Consider the following 14166-nt stretch of genomic DNA (forward strand, 5'->3'; position numbering starts at 1 on the left):
CTATTCGGCGATTAGATCAAATATAAATTATATTTGATGCAACTTTAGTTACATTTCCATGACTTTTCCAAAAACTTAGGGAAAAATATTGTTTTTCCATAATTTTTTCCAGGGCTTGGAATTAGCATTTTGACTTTTTCCAGGTTTTCAATGACCGTAAGAACCCTGTAGCTAACCACTAAATGCCACACACTGTTATACAAATCAATAATTGTAAAATTGGTTAACATGGAGGGGTGTTACAATGATAACTTTAAAACAAAATCAGATTTGAATCAGGGCTTTTTACTTGTACATTATAATTGTAATTAAGTATTTTGACAATAATGTATTGTTACTTGTAGTCAAGTAAAGCATCTGAATACTACCTTCACCTCTGAAGAAATTAAGAAAATGTCAATGCTAGCTAATCACTTAATACCACACACTGTTACATGAAACAAATAATAGTCTGATTGTTTAACAGGGATGGGTTTCACTAACTAATTATAATAACACATAACTAATAGTCTGACTTGTTAACACAACCAAAAAAGACTTCTTCTGTGCACAAAAGCCCATCGTCTCAAGTTGATAAATAAAACTCCAGGTTAGTTTAATTTCTTGTGTAACTCACGGTGTCTGAGTGCAGGTCCTGCTGCTGACACAGCCGGTACAGGAACGAGGTTTGCTCCTTGAGGAGGGTCTGCCTGGTCGTGAGGAACACGGTGCCGCCCACGTTCAACCGGACCCATTTCCCGTTATTTCCCCCGCTGGGGCTGAGCACGGACCCGTTACCGAGGCTCTGAACCCCGCATCCAGGCTCCGTGCTCCCCGCCTCCGAGCTCCGTGCTCCCGCCTCTGGGCTCCGTGCTCCCGGTGCTGGACGTCGTCGTGCTGTCCCCTGCTTCACTGTCTTTGTTGTTGTTATTATTGTTATTGTTGTTGCTGTTGCTGTTCTGTAAGTGGTGGTGTTGGTGCGTCGACAGCGCTACGACGACGTCCTCCGTTTCCCGCGGGTCGTCCGCCGGCGTTGCCATCAGGAAAAGAGCCGCAGAAGGAGCGAGGAAGCCTGGGAGAGGAGGACGGTGAGAGCCCGCTGCTGCTCCGAGACTTCTGTCCGTTAGGAGGAGAGTGGATAAGCTCCGCCCACAATGTGAAGTTAGAGAGGGAGTGAGATACAGCACATCCGGGAAATACTTATCAAAAATAAAAGCTCTAAACGGTTGTACTCCTAACATATAAAAACAATATTGCATTTTAAAGGTCAACATATTATGCAAAATCCACTTTTTCATGTCTTTTATACATCACATGTGTCCCCTCTGTGTAAAGACACTCTGAACGTTTCAGGAAAAATAAACAGGCTGAAACAGAGGGATTATGGGATGCTGCAATAATCTGTTTGGTGTTTGGAGCCAAACAGAGACATGTTCTGGATATATCTGAGACCTATAATATATTGATGAAAGACAGTATAATAGGGGACCTTTAAGCAGTTTGGGCGGCAATCTAACCTGTATTTAGATAACATAAGAGTGTATGACAGTGGAAAGTAAAACCCATTCTAGTGATCATGACTGTATACGGTTTGACTGGTTGAATTTAATTTATTTTCTTTATTTCTCATGAAGATAGATCAACCAACAGACCGGAACACAACTGAACCGACCAATACCAACCTGATGGGATATTTTGTATCAAACATATTCAAGAAATACTGTTTAATTTTAGCATTTGTTTTGTTATTAAATAATATTTCAAACGTTTTATTTTGAAATTTGTATAATTTTTAGGTTTTGCTAAAGTGCTCTTTGACTAGCTTGACCAAGACAATAATGTGTATTGTCGTCTATTGTATAACTATTCTGCATACTAAATAAATAAGAAAATGCAACACACTTTACTGAAATATATAAAGATTTTATTTGTATTAGATCATTTTGTTACACACTGTTTAAACCTGAGGAAACATTGCATAGAGTTTAAAACAACAAACAAATACATTCTGATGGCCATAATCTTAACCATTCAATTCCCATTGTTTTTAGTTGTATTTATACTTGGACTTCTGCAGAGATTACATATTGTTTGTAGTCCAATCCCAGAAGCTAGCATGTGTTAACAGAGACCTTATCTCAGGCTTTTAACCAAAAATACATAAAAGAATATCAACCAAAAGTGCTAAAATGCTAACTAACTTCCCAGTTTTAGGACTCATTTCTGCAGCTCTCTCTCTCACAGGGACAGTTTTCCAATTTTGTGACTATTATCCAACCCATAAAAACATTACATGAATGCACATCATGCGAACCAAACTTTGTAATATTGCAAATCCTGCACAACCCTTTGCACATGTTGCAGATTTCTGCTCCACACTACAACCTTTTAAACCTTCTCATCGTTCCACTTTGAATATAGTATTTGTGATATTCTATTTTATTTTGACTGTACTCAGTTGCTCACATATTTTTAAAATATCTTTTATAATTTCGGTGTCTTTGTACGCACCATTTAAACCAAAGCATTGTATATTCCTCGTATGTGTAAATCTACTTGGTAATAAACCGATCTGATTTGTTCAGTGTTGCCACAAACAGTTATTCCTGATTTGACCAGGAAAGCACGACATATTCTTGGATTTGCTTCTATATGTTCTGTCTCTGTGCTCTCAGGGATGATGCAGTGTTGGTCTCATAGTGACGAAGGGGAAGTCGTAGGTGTGTGGGAGGCCATGATGGGAGGTGAGGTTGAATGATTGCCATGAGAACGGGCGCAGACCCCCCTGCGTCGTGGGGCCGTTTACTGCCTCCGCCGCCAGCTGGACCGCCATCTGGTAATCTGTCACCTGCACCATGAGAGAGGAGAGGAGGAGGAGGGAGTTATAGCAGGAAAGTTGGCTCATTTCATATGGTTTTAATATTAAATAGACATCCGTTAAGACATTTATGTTGCCAATAAGTCATCGAAAACCCTTCAACTCACATATGTTATGTCAATAATTCACATTTTACGCTGCTATGGACAGTCTTGCACTAATGTACATTCTCAAAGATATTGAAGTGACTGTTATTTTGTATATATTGATTGTTGTGTTTTATTTAGGTCTTAATGTGTGCATATGTCTAAATGTGTCTTTGATTGTGTATATATAGCTATATACATATTTGCATACATATTTTTATATATATTTGTTTTTGTATACGGTATTTCGATGTCTCTGTCTGTACACACAAACTGAAGGATTGACAATAAAGTTGACTTTGACTTGACTTTGATTAGCACATCTGTTTATCGTCCTTATATCCAAATATTTACATTTGATTACAGTAAACAGTATTTTTTATTTAAAAGTTTTTACATTGTGTTTTATCTTATTCTACTGTTCTTACTCCTTTAACATCATTTAATTATTTTGTCTATTGCATTATTTTACTTTTACTTTTAAGTATATCGCCTGCTGTATAGTTAGAGGAGATTGAGACTCTAGGTATTCGTCACCAAACCTAGTTCACATGACCTTGAATACTTTATATAACGTTTGGTTACAACCAATGTTTGTTCCATGACATTTTAAAACTGCTCATCAAATACAGTTTGACCTTTTTAAAACCAGAAATGAAAGGATTCAGTGTTTCCCTTTAAAGTGGAAAAGCCACTGAACAAAGCTTAAAAGAAACAAACTAATTTCCATATTAGCTTTCAGTCAGGGTAGCCCAGTGATCATACGATATGCAAAACTCAGACCTCTTTGATTACTGTGTGTGTGTGTGTGTGTGTGTGTGTGTGTGTGTGTGTGTGTGTGTGTGTGAGTGTGTGTGTGTGTGTGTGTGTGTGTGTGTGTGTGTGTGTGTGTGTGGTGTGTGTGTGTGTGTGTGTGTGTGTGTGTGTGTGTGTGTTGTGATGTGTGTGAGGTCCCTGGTAGACACCTATTGTAGCTGTGATCGTGTGCTAGCGTTGGTTGTATTGTGACAGTTGTTTTTATTTCTGTGGACAGACTATTAGCATTGTCTTTGTGTTTACCCGGCTCCAGGAAAGAGAATGGAAGTTGACTTGTAGTTAAATCTGGCATTAATCATCTTTTGAATAGTTTTAGTATGGTCCCTTTTTAACTATGACTTTATAATATTAAATAAAACTCATGTCTATAGCCAAAGCTATATTCCTACCTGAATGTACCTGTAAACATGTCAGCATAATCAGTTTTACAGTATATATCAGAAACCTGATTCTGTGCTGATGACCTCTGACCTTTGTGTCGTAGCATCCTCCAGGACGCGGTCTCCGTGGTCTCAGGTCATTTCGGCAGCAGATGGTTTTACACGGATGGCCTTTAGAGTAGGGGTCCCTCTTGTAGTCTGAAACAGAGTGTGTCTGACATTTATTATGCACCTGAAAGTCTTTTAATGTCCTGATTTTTGTGTGTGTGCTTTCTACCACATCACTGAAGCCTTTTGTACAGAAGACGTGTGAAAATAAAAGTGTGATCATCCATTTTAGATCTAAATATGATTGAAATAGTTTGGTTTTGATGGGTTGATGAATTAAAAACAGGTGGGTAAAAAGGTTTTTACCAGGATAATGTTTCATATTAAATTATAAGTAAAACACACAAGTACTACAAAATGAAAACCTGCCAAAACCTTTTCTTATAAATACTATAAATCGTAAAAAATTGGAAAGATATTATTTAATCTAGACTTTTAAATGAGATTTTTATTTTCTCACTTTTCTCTCTGTGCTTCTTTCCCTCTAAATTCAAGATATTATGTACGATTTGAAGAATGCAAGAGTTTTTGTAACACCTACTGTTGTATCTCATGATGTGTTTGAGGGAGCTGAGGTCGAACACCTTGGCCTGGTCCCTGCGGAGGATTTTAGCTCGAGGGCAGAGGTCGTAAGAGAAGTCCTCTCCGTATCTCTTCCACATTGCACTGTACCCACTCAGGTTGTAGATTTCCTCGTGGAATGGTATGTTGTAGGACGGCCAATAACCTGCAAAACGTTGAGGAAACAGACAAATGACCACCTGAAAACCTCTGGATTTATGAACGTTTAGTTCCTTACCTCTGCGTAAAGCTTGAGTCTGATCCGAGTGCATCACCTTCCCAGGAATCTGCTCCACCACAGTGAGCGCTCCGTCTCTTATCCTGCGACCCAGAGAAACACGGTTCAGGTCCACCACCATGTACTGACTGTTGTAGGTACCTAAAACACAGAAGAGAACTCTGTTTCCTGGATCAAGACACATGGAACAGTTACTACTAAAAGAATCTAGCGAGCGATCGAGCTATCTATCTATTATCTATCTAGCCCAGCGAGCGAGCGAGCGAGCGAGCGAGCGAGCGAGCGAGCCAGCCAGCGAGCGAGCGAGCGAGCGAGCGAGCGAGCGACGAGAGAGCGAGCCCGCGAGCGAGCGAGGAGCGAGCGAGCGAGCGAGCGAGAGCGAGCGAGCAGCAGCGAGCGAGCGAGCCCGCGAGCGAGCGAGAGAGCGAGCGAGCGAGCGAGCGAGCGAGCGAGCGAGCGAGCGAGCGAGCGAGCGAGCCGCGAGCCAGCGAGAGACGAGCGAGCGAGCGAGCGAGCGAGCTAGAGAGCGAGCGAGCGAGCGAGCCAGCGAGCGAGCGAGCGAGCGAGCGAGCGAGCGAGGCAGCAGCGAGCCAGCGAGCGAGCGAGCGAGCGAGCGAGCGAGCGAGCCCGCGAGCGAGAGAGCGAGAGAGCGAGCGAGCGAGTGAGCGAGCGAGCGAGCGGCCGGACGAGCGAGCGAGCGAGCGAGCGAGCGGGCGGGCGGGCGGGCGAGCGAGCGAGTGAGCGAGCGAGCGAGCGAGCGAGCCCGCGAGCGAGAGCGAGCGAGCGAGCGAGCGAGCGAGCGAGAGCGAGGAGCCAGCGACCACGAGCTAGCGAGCGAGCGAGCGAGCGAGCCGCGATAGAGCGAGCGAGCTCGCGAGCGAGCGAGCTATCTAGCGATCTATCGTATCTATCCCTCTACTATCTATCTATCTAGCTATCGAGCTAGTCTAATCAGATCATCTACTAGCTATCTATCTAGTGCCTAGTCTATATATCTACTATCTATCTATCTTATATATCTATATATCTTATCCATCCATTCCCATTCCCTTCCTTCGACATCCTTTCACCCCGAGTCTGTATTTGGAAGACAGATGTGCGCCCACTCCTCTCCGCTGAGAGCCAGGATGTTGGCGAGGCGGACCCTCTGCCAGGTCAGCAGGCTGTGAGGACCAATCAGGGAGAAGAGGGAGGAGTTAAAGAGCCCGATGGAGGTCTGGGTCATCAGGAAGGCCACTGCCCAGCAGGTAGAAATCATCCAGAGACATTCAGGAAGCCTGCAGGAGAGGAGTAGGTTCAGAGGCTATCACCTTAGAATTGGTTGCCAATGGTTACAAAATGGAATCCACATTGTGATGGAAACTTCTGAAGCAATGGAGACAGGACTCAGAGAGACACGAGGAGAGCAGGAACTTTGATGGCAAACTCTGATGGTTTATTTGGAGCTTCGGCGGGAGAATTCACAAGACATATCGTGTGCCACGAGGTGACACAGCGGTTACCAAACCAATTCTGAAGATCTCTATACCCCAGACCCATGTATTTAGCTGGTTCTGAGAGAATAATCAACATTGTGCATAACAAGATAAATCCATAACACCTCTATGAGCTGACGCCAACAGGCAGGAATAGGGAGACAAAACACTGAGAACACAGCACCCAAGGTTGCAGGCCTGTGCTCAGTGAGGGCAGTACAAACTGATACACTGGGTCAAAGTTATGGGCCTAGGAAAATATTTCCCCAACACACTTCCTGTCTTCCTTGCGGGCTTGGTCTAATTTATTAATATCTTATTTTGCTAGCAATAGATATTTACATCTTGAGCATTGAAAAAAATGACCTAGCTGAAGTGTTTGCGAACGTGAGTTGACGTTAGCTTATGTTTGACCCACTTAACCTAACTTTTAGCACCTTGTTTCCAGATTTGCCAAACAAATTGGTCTCAAACCAAGTTAATTTGTCCGTCTGAAAAATGTCATTTTAGTGTCAGCGTTTGCCAAAGATTGGTTGCTTGTGAGAAATGGGTCCAATAATTACTTTTCCTGATTAAGGGTTGAAGGAATCATTCATAATCAGTGTTCATGTTCACTTCTCCAATTGGAGTCCTGCCGCTAGTCTCTTAAAAAAATGCAGCAGCACCCCTCATGTTGTATCTCGCAGTGGCGAACCGTCAGGGCCTTCAAGGTATTCAGAGAATACCCTGGAACACTCAGATAAAACAAACAAAAAATCGATGTAATTTTTTTAGTGTGTGTGTCCAGTTGTGATAGACACGGTTCGCCACTGGTATCTCGTTATGTTTATGTATTTTGACTGTCATTTCCTGTTTTATTTTGTACTTACCTCTTGTCTTTCATTTCAGGCCCTGTGTCTTCCTCCCCTTGTGTGTTTTTCCCGCCATGATCAGTGTCTGCCCCGCCTCTGATTGTTTCCCACTCACCTCATGTTTAAATAGTCCTGTCTCTCCCCTGTCCTGTGTCAGTTAGTCTTGTTTGTTTCCCCGAATGGTCGTGCCAAGCCTCAGCTCAGAAAGGATTGCGTTCTCTCATGTCAGGTTTTGTTATTTTGATTTTTGTAGGCTTACGTTTTTTCTCAAGTTCTCCTTTTGTTATGCTTAGTTTTTTCTTCCTTGTGAGTGCTTTTTGTTTATTCCAGCACCGACTCTGTTAAGAGGGGTTTCCTGATCATTGGAATTAAAATATATGTTGTTACATTCAAGACTTTGTCTCTGGGTCGTGCATTTGGGTTCATCAGTTTGTGTCGAGGTCCTGACACCTCATTATAGAGATATATAAAATGGACTCTCTGTACGGCGTCTCTTCGCAGGAAAGGAAATGTCCTGGACAGCATAACAACAATTCAAAAATCTTTGAACTACCATAACTATTTTCTTCTTTTTCAGCTGTGCCTACTATTAATAATGAATCTACAATACTGCTGCAGCTATTAATAATGTAAATTCTAGTCATAGGAATATTTCCACCTAAAGTATTGCATATTTTCTTGTTCTGCTGGCTCTGACCTGCTGTGTGTGTTAAATATTTCACATTGTCAGACAGAAAGCAGCTTAAGAAGGCAGCAGACGGTCACACACTACTCCAGTGTTTGCGTTGCATTTCATCTCTCTGTTTTAATACAGTGATGTGACATTCTTTGGCCTGTAAGCCTCTAAAAATAGTGCATTCAATCACCTTTCTTCTGATAGCAATGAAGACTGCAAGAGGATTTTATGGGCTGCATCACTCGGGAAAACTTTGCAAAATGACTCTCAAAATTACTGCATTTCATCATAACTGGGTTTTGTACACACGTTTCCCCGTCCTTGACTTACTAAGCTGTGTGCTTAGCAGAAGAATGACGTTCAGTAGAGAATGCACAATGAGGATTAAGGTTAAATCCTCTATGCATTTGATTTTTTCCCAAGATGAAAATAAAACTGCGGATTAAGGACAGCAGTTCACCTCAGCTCAGGGCTTTTATAAGAAAGCTTCATTCCTTTGCATTTAACTTGCACCATGATACCACTCTCAATATTTTATGATTCTTTATACGTGCAAGCCAGGGACTTCAAAATATATAAAAAATGCTATTTTGAACTCAGTCAGTGGTTGCATGAAATACATTTATCTAAATTCAGAATTTTTACATTTTCTGTATTTATTATAATTTACTTTGCTATCTTCACTAAGCTCTTCCTGTACTTGAAACAAGATAGTGAGGTGCTCTTTAGAAAAGGATACATGCAAATGCAACAATCAATAAATACTTCAAGGCACCAATGTTAGACAATGACAATGCCTTAATTGCAATGACATAGTTAACCCTTAATCAGAAAATTCAATTAACTAGGAGAAAGTGAGACTGTAGTGTGTGTGTGTGTGTGTGTGTGTGTGTGCGTGCGTGCGTGCGTGCGTGCGTGCGTGCGTGCGTGCGTGCGTGCGTGCGTGCGTGCGTGCGTGCGTGTGTGTGTGTGTACCAGGGTAGCTGCTGAAGGACATCTTCCGTGTGTGTGCGCGTGCGTGCGTGCGTGCGTGCGTGCATGTACGTACCAGGGTAGCTGCTAAAGGACATCTTCCCAGTGGCGGTGTGTGTGTCGGACACCCTGAAGTCCCAGTGTTTGTAGATGCGCATGGTGGCTGCGTACGTATACCAGCTGGAGTGTCCGAACAGCAGGTTCTCAAAGCCCGGAAGAACCTTAGACACGGAGAATGATAATAATACTATTTCACTGCTCTTAAGTAATGTAATGATTGTACTTTACTGTTAATGTAAAAGCTTTGTTTTTTTCCAATTGGACTCCTTTGTTTACTTCCTGAACATAGTTGATCACTATATAACACTCACGCTTCTATTGGCTAGCGCTCCAACACATTGTACGTGATAGGCTAAGGGGCGGGACATCTCTAAGCGGTGGACCAATCACAACAGAGCCGGCCAGCTAACCAATCAGAGCAGACTGGGCTCTGGTTTCAGACAGAGGGTGAAAAGAGGTGCTGCAGCACAGGCAGTATGAGAAAAATAAAGAGCTTTTTGAACATTAAAGCATGGAGACATGTCCCAGTAGAGACACTAAATACAAAGATGAACATTACATTGCATTTAGCTGACGCTTTTATCCAAAGCGACTTACAATAAGTGCATTCGACCAAGAAGATACAAACTTGAAGAAAACAGAATCATATAAGTACATCAGGTTTCATAGAGCCGAAACATTTCAAGTGCTACTCAACTGGCTTTAGATAAGCCAGTCCTTTGTTAGTATATAAGTGCTTTGTTAGTATATAAGTGCTTTGTTTAGCAATTTTTTGTTAGTAATTCAAATGAGCATCATAGGGCCCCTTTAAACACATTAAATTCAGAGGGTTGGAAATATCCTCCTCCCATTGGCCTTTCACTCACACTTCACACGAGAAAAACAAGCAAATCAACCACAATAAAACTAATTAGTCTTCTCAAGTGCGCCCTCCTCTCAGCTGCAGCCAAATGAGCTCCTCCTGACCTTGATGAGAGCTGTGCAGTGGCCCATGCCCGGCGTCCTGAGAGCGCCGGCCGCTGAGGAGGAGTTGGAGCGAGGCGTCAGAGCCGGGACCAGATCCAGGAGGTCGCCAACGCCATTCAGAAACTGCAGGGCGAACGCTGAGAGAGGCTGAGAGGGAAGGGGGGGGGGGGCAGAGATTAATGAAATGACACTGTGACAACTCTGAGATTCAAGATTCAAGGCTTTTATTGTCATGTGTACATAGCTACAGTGTAGTTATGTCAATGAAAATCTTAGGTCACAGGCTCCTACAACAGAGCAACACAATACAACAGATAAAATAGTGCAAGTAAATACAATAAACTAGAATAGAAGTAGTGCCATAAGAGTCTAAGTGATACATAATTTGTGTAAATTCACCTGTAATTGTAATTGTATTATCTTTTTCTTATGTATACACACACATTTGGGAGAGTGACCCCTCTTTAGTCTCCCCTCCCTGAGGTTTATTGTGGTTTCTTTGCTTTTTATATTATTACTTAATAATGCATTTTGTCCAGCCGGGGGAAAACCTTTACACTTTGTTATGAAAGAGCCTAATGCCTATGTGTTTATAGCCCTATCCTAGCTGACCAGACGGTGTACGCTAAGTGTGTTAGGAAAGTTAAAAGTTGAAACGTCACAAGATACAAGATTGATATTATCTTTTCCCGGTTAATTTAAGGGTTTATTTGGGATTTGTATTTTGTGCGCTGGGTTAAGGTTAGGGTTAGGGTCTAAAGACAGCAGTTCGCCCATTAGACATATGTGTAACGTGTGATATTGTGCCAAATAAATGAAACTGGATTGATCAATATGAAATGTATCTGTCGATTGAATGTTTCTCTTAATTGTGTCATTATGCTGCTGTCAAATCCTTGTCTCAGTTCTGTACGATACCAGTCACCTCTGTGGAAACATCGGTAGTGTTGTATGTCTTTTAAAAATGGACCTTGAGTCTCTTCAATAAAGCTGATGATGATGATGATGATGATGATGATGATGATGATGATGATGATGATGATGATGATGATGATGATGATGATGATGATGATGATGATGATGATGATGATGATGATGATGATGATGATGATGATGATTGCAATGCTGTTCAGATTCTAAGTGCATTTCGCTGTCCTTGCAATGACAATGAGGGTTGAATCTAATCTACCCTTCCCACACACACCTCTCTGTGTTTGCTCTTGGCCCAGCGTGCCGCTCCGGCCTGGAGACCATCCAGCTGAGCCAGGATCAGTCCCAGGTGTTTCCAGAGGGGGTCGCTGTGCCTCCTCAGCCTCACCTGCTCTCTGGACCACTGGTCCTGCTTGCTGTGGGAAGTGGAAATGGAGAATTCATTTCAAATAAATGTTTAATTGTCACACATGTTCGCAGCACGGCACAACTGTGAAAGTTACTCTGCATAACCCATCCTATATGGAAGCAGTGGTCTTGAACTGTCCATATAGCAGGGTCATTTACTTCAGTATTTATAATAATATATGATAACTTGCAGATATTGAGTATTTCAACAAGGAAACCTATTTATTGAGATGTAAAACTAAACTGAAAAAGCATTAACCCTCCATGGAAACTCATAATAATACATTTTCATTTAAGTTGTACACATTTATCACAAATTATTTTCTGATCAATTGATCTAAACCACACATGTCAAACTCAAGGCCCGGGGGCCAAATCCGGCCTGTGGTGGATTTAATTTCGGCCCGCAGGATAATTTCTAATTACTATTAGATCTGGCCCGCCGGTATATTGCATGCACACCTTCCTCATCTCAGAGCCTGACCCCAAACATTGATGAACTTGCACCCAAGATGAGATGCCAAGTATCTGAACTAGCATCACAGAGCAGCACACTGAGTTCAATGGATGTTTCTTTTTGCACTTTCTTTCTTGCGACAACAGGGCATGTTTGGTTTTTTCTTTGAGGGAAATAGTTTTTTTGAAAATGTAATCATAAGAAATGACTCAGCTGCAGATAGAGCCATAAGAAATGAATGCAACTGATTATTTAATGTTTAATGTTGTTTTTATAGGCAATAATTTAAGCTTTGTTAGTTCCAGGTTTAATATGTGCAATAAGTTCATTTCAATAAGTTTTGCAATAAACATTGAACCAGTCCGGCCCTCGACTAGTACCCATTTTTTTATTTTGGCCCACTGTGTATTTGAGTTTGACGCCCCTGATCCAAACCGACTGTAACTGAAGATGAAGCCACTGACAGACACATCTCTACCAACAGGTTTAATCATGAGCCATGCATGTGAACAGTACCTTAAAAACCTTTTCAGAGGATTCAGAACCTTCTCATCCTTCAGGAACTGAGGGTACATGTTGGAGTAATGACTGAACATCTGTCTGCAGAGAAAGAAGAAGAAAAGCTGGAATCAAACCATTAAAGTAAAACCATAAGTAGTTATTAGGTAAACCAGGCATACTCATGTAATGTTTATTGGATAAAACAACAAACAAAATACATTAAAAGTCTCATAACTCATCTTTCATATGTATTTTTTGTTTTCAAGCGCCTGCGAGGTAAAACGGTCGTCTTTTTGGAGTAATTCTCTTCAATTCTACATATTGTAAATATTTTCTGATTAGTGTCTGGGCCCCCTAAATTCAAAGGCTTTGGATAGTTTATCTGGGTCTCCCATTGCACATATATCCATCATGTTTTATGATTGTACCTGTATTTTGAAATCATGTTTGTGTGTGAGGTATTTCATTAGCCGGGACCCTCACCCAGCAGTGAGATAACCCTCCAGGTACCCCGCCAGGAAGAAGGTGGTCTCGTCTCCCTGCGTACTTCCTGCTCCATGACCTGCAGAGATCTCCAGGACGCCCCATCCCGAGAGCAGCAGGGTGTCATTGAAGAACCCGTAGGCCCCCCCCTCGCTCTCCATCACCCCCTCCTTGAGGAGTACCCTTTTCTGGGCAGCGTCCCAATACACGGTGGCCTCTCGGAGCTCTACCATCGGAGGAGGATGGGCAGGGTCACAGGGTTGAAGTTGGATAACATTCATTATGTAAGATAATGTCATGACACCATTAGAATAAACTATAGGTAGAAACAGAACTTGGTAATACAAATATATAGACATTTTGTGTTGCTTGATTTCAGATATTTAGTATTGTAATATTTTGTGATATTCACAGTCATACATTTATTGGATTTCCTTTTTTGTAAATGTATGTTTCCTGTCCATACCTTTTTTTTTGTTATTTGTCATATTTAATTGAATTTGTCAAACTTGAATTGAATTTCTTTGTACAAATATTTTTCACAGTTATTTGTCATATTTTAATTACATTTCGTCTTGTTTATTTGTTCCATATTTTTTTTAATAATATTAGAATATTTCATTTATTCACAATTCTAGTAAATAATTGCTCTTATTTTTCCATATTCATTTACCTTATTACGTATATGTATGCACCATTATACACCAAAGCAAAACCATTTATGTAAAAACCCACTCTAAAATAAACCTCATGCTGATTCAAGTCAAATATATTTACCATTTTAAAATAAATATAATTATTAATAATAATTAGATTGATTAATTGACAAAACCAATACAACATAAAAGGAGTTCTTGACAAAATAAGTCTTTAAAATAAAAAAGTATTTAATTGCTTGACTATTATAGCCCATTAATGTGGTACTTTAAGGGCATTATGTGTCATTACATTTGAGTCACTTTTAAACGCTAATCAAATAGAACGAAATACAGCAGAAGAGAACACACTTAAAAAATGCATTTTGTAAACATAGGTGAAACTGTATTTGATTAAAAACATCGTTTTTGCAATTTCCATACCAGCCATGGACCTGCTACTCACGGTAAGTTTGCACCGATGCAGCCAAAGTGCTCAGCAGCATGCACAGTTCAATGGTCTCCATGTTAGCTGGCCTGTTATTTAGGTAATAAATGTTCTTATTTCAGCACAGAAACGCGATTTCTCAAGAACCGACGGGGTGCTTATTTTCTGGTGGCTGATCCTTTCAATTGCACACATTTTCTGACACAGCGCGCATCTTCTCGGCAGTTTCCTTTTTCCCAGAAAAAAAGAAAAACAGAT

General features: G+C 41.2%; 2 protein-coding genes across 2 annotated transcripts in view; both read right to left on the reverse strand.

The window, feature by feature from the left end:
* The window catches only part of kctd17 (potassium channel tetramerization domain containing 17), a 31565-nt gene extending 30469 nt beyond the window's left edge, over positions 1–1096 (reverse strand). The window contains exons 1-2 of the mRNA XM_034118972.1: positions 829–1096; positions 617–791 (exon numbers count right to left, since the gene is read on the reverse strand). Coding sequence (XP_033974863.1) covers positions 617–791; positions 829–1019 — 366 coding nt within the window. The 5' untranslated portion in view covers positions 1020–1096. The remainder of the gene's footprint in view (positions 1–616; positions 792–828) is intronic.
* An 844-nt stretch (positions 1097–1940) lies between these two features.
* Positions 1941–14159, reverse strand: LOC117473951 (phospholipase B-like 1). The gene is given in 13 exon segments (XM_034119918.1): positions 1941–2827; positions 4231–4337; positions 4789–4974; positions 5047–5205; positions 6139–6274; positions 6276–6314; positions 6316–6323; positions 9097–9241; positions 10047–10193; positions 11251–11392; positions 12358–12441; positions 12826–13051; positions 13927–14159. Coding segments are annotated over 13 exon segments (1617 nt in total). The 5' UTR covers positions 13988–14159; the 3' UTR covers positions 1941–2650.
* Positions 14160–14166: the final 7 nt, after the last annotated feature.

Source organism: Trematomus bernacchii, unplaced genomic scaffold (assembly GCF_902827165.1).
Source record: "Trematomus bernacchii unplaced genomic scaffold, fTreBer1.1, whole genome shotgun sequence".
NCBI lineage: Eukaryota > Metazoa > Chordata > Actinopteri > Perciformes > Nototheniidae > Trematomus > Trematomus bernacchii.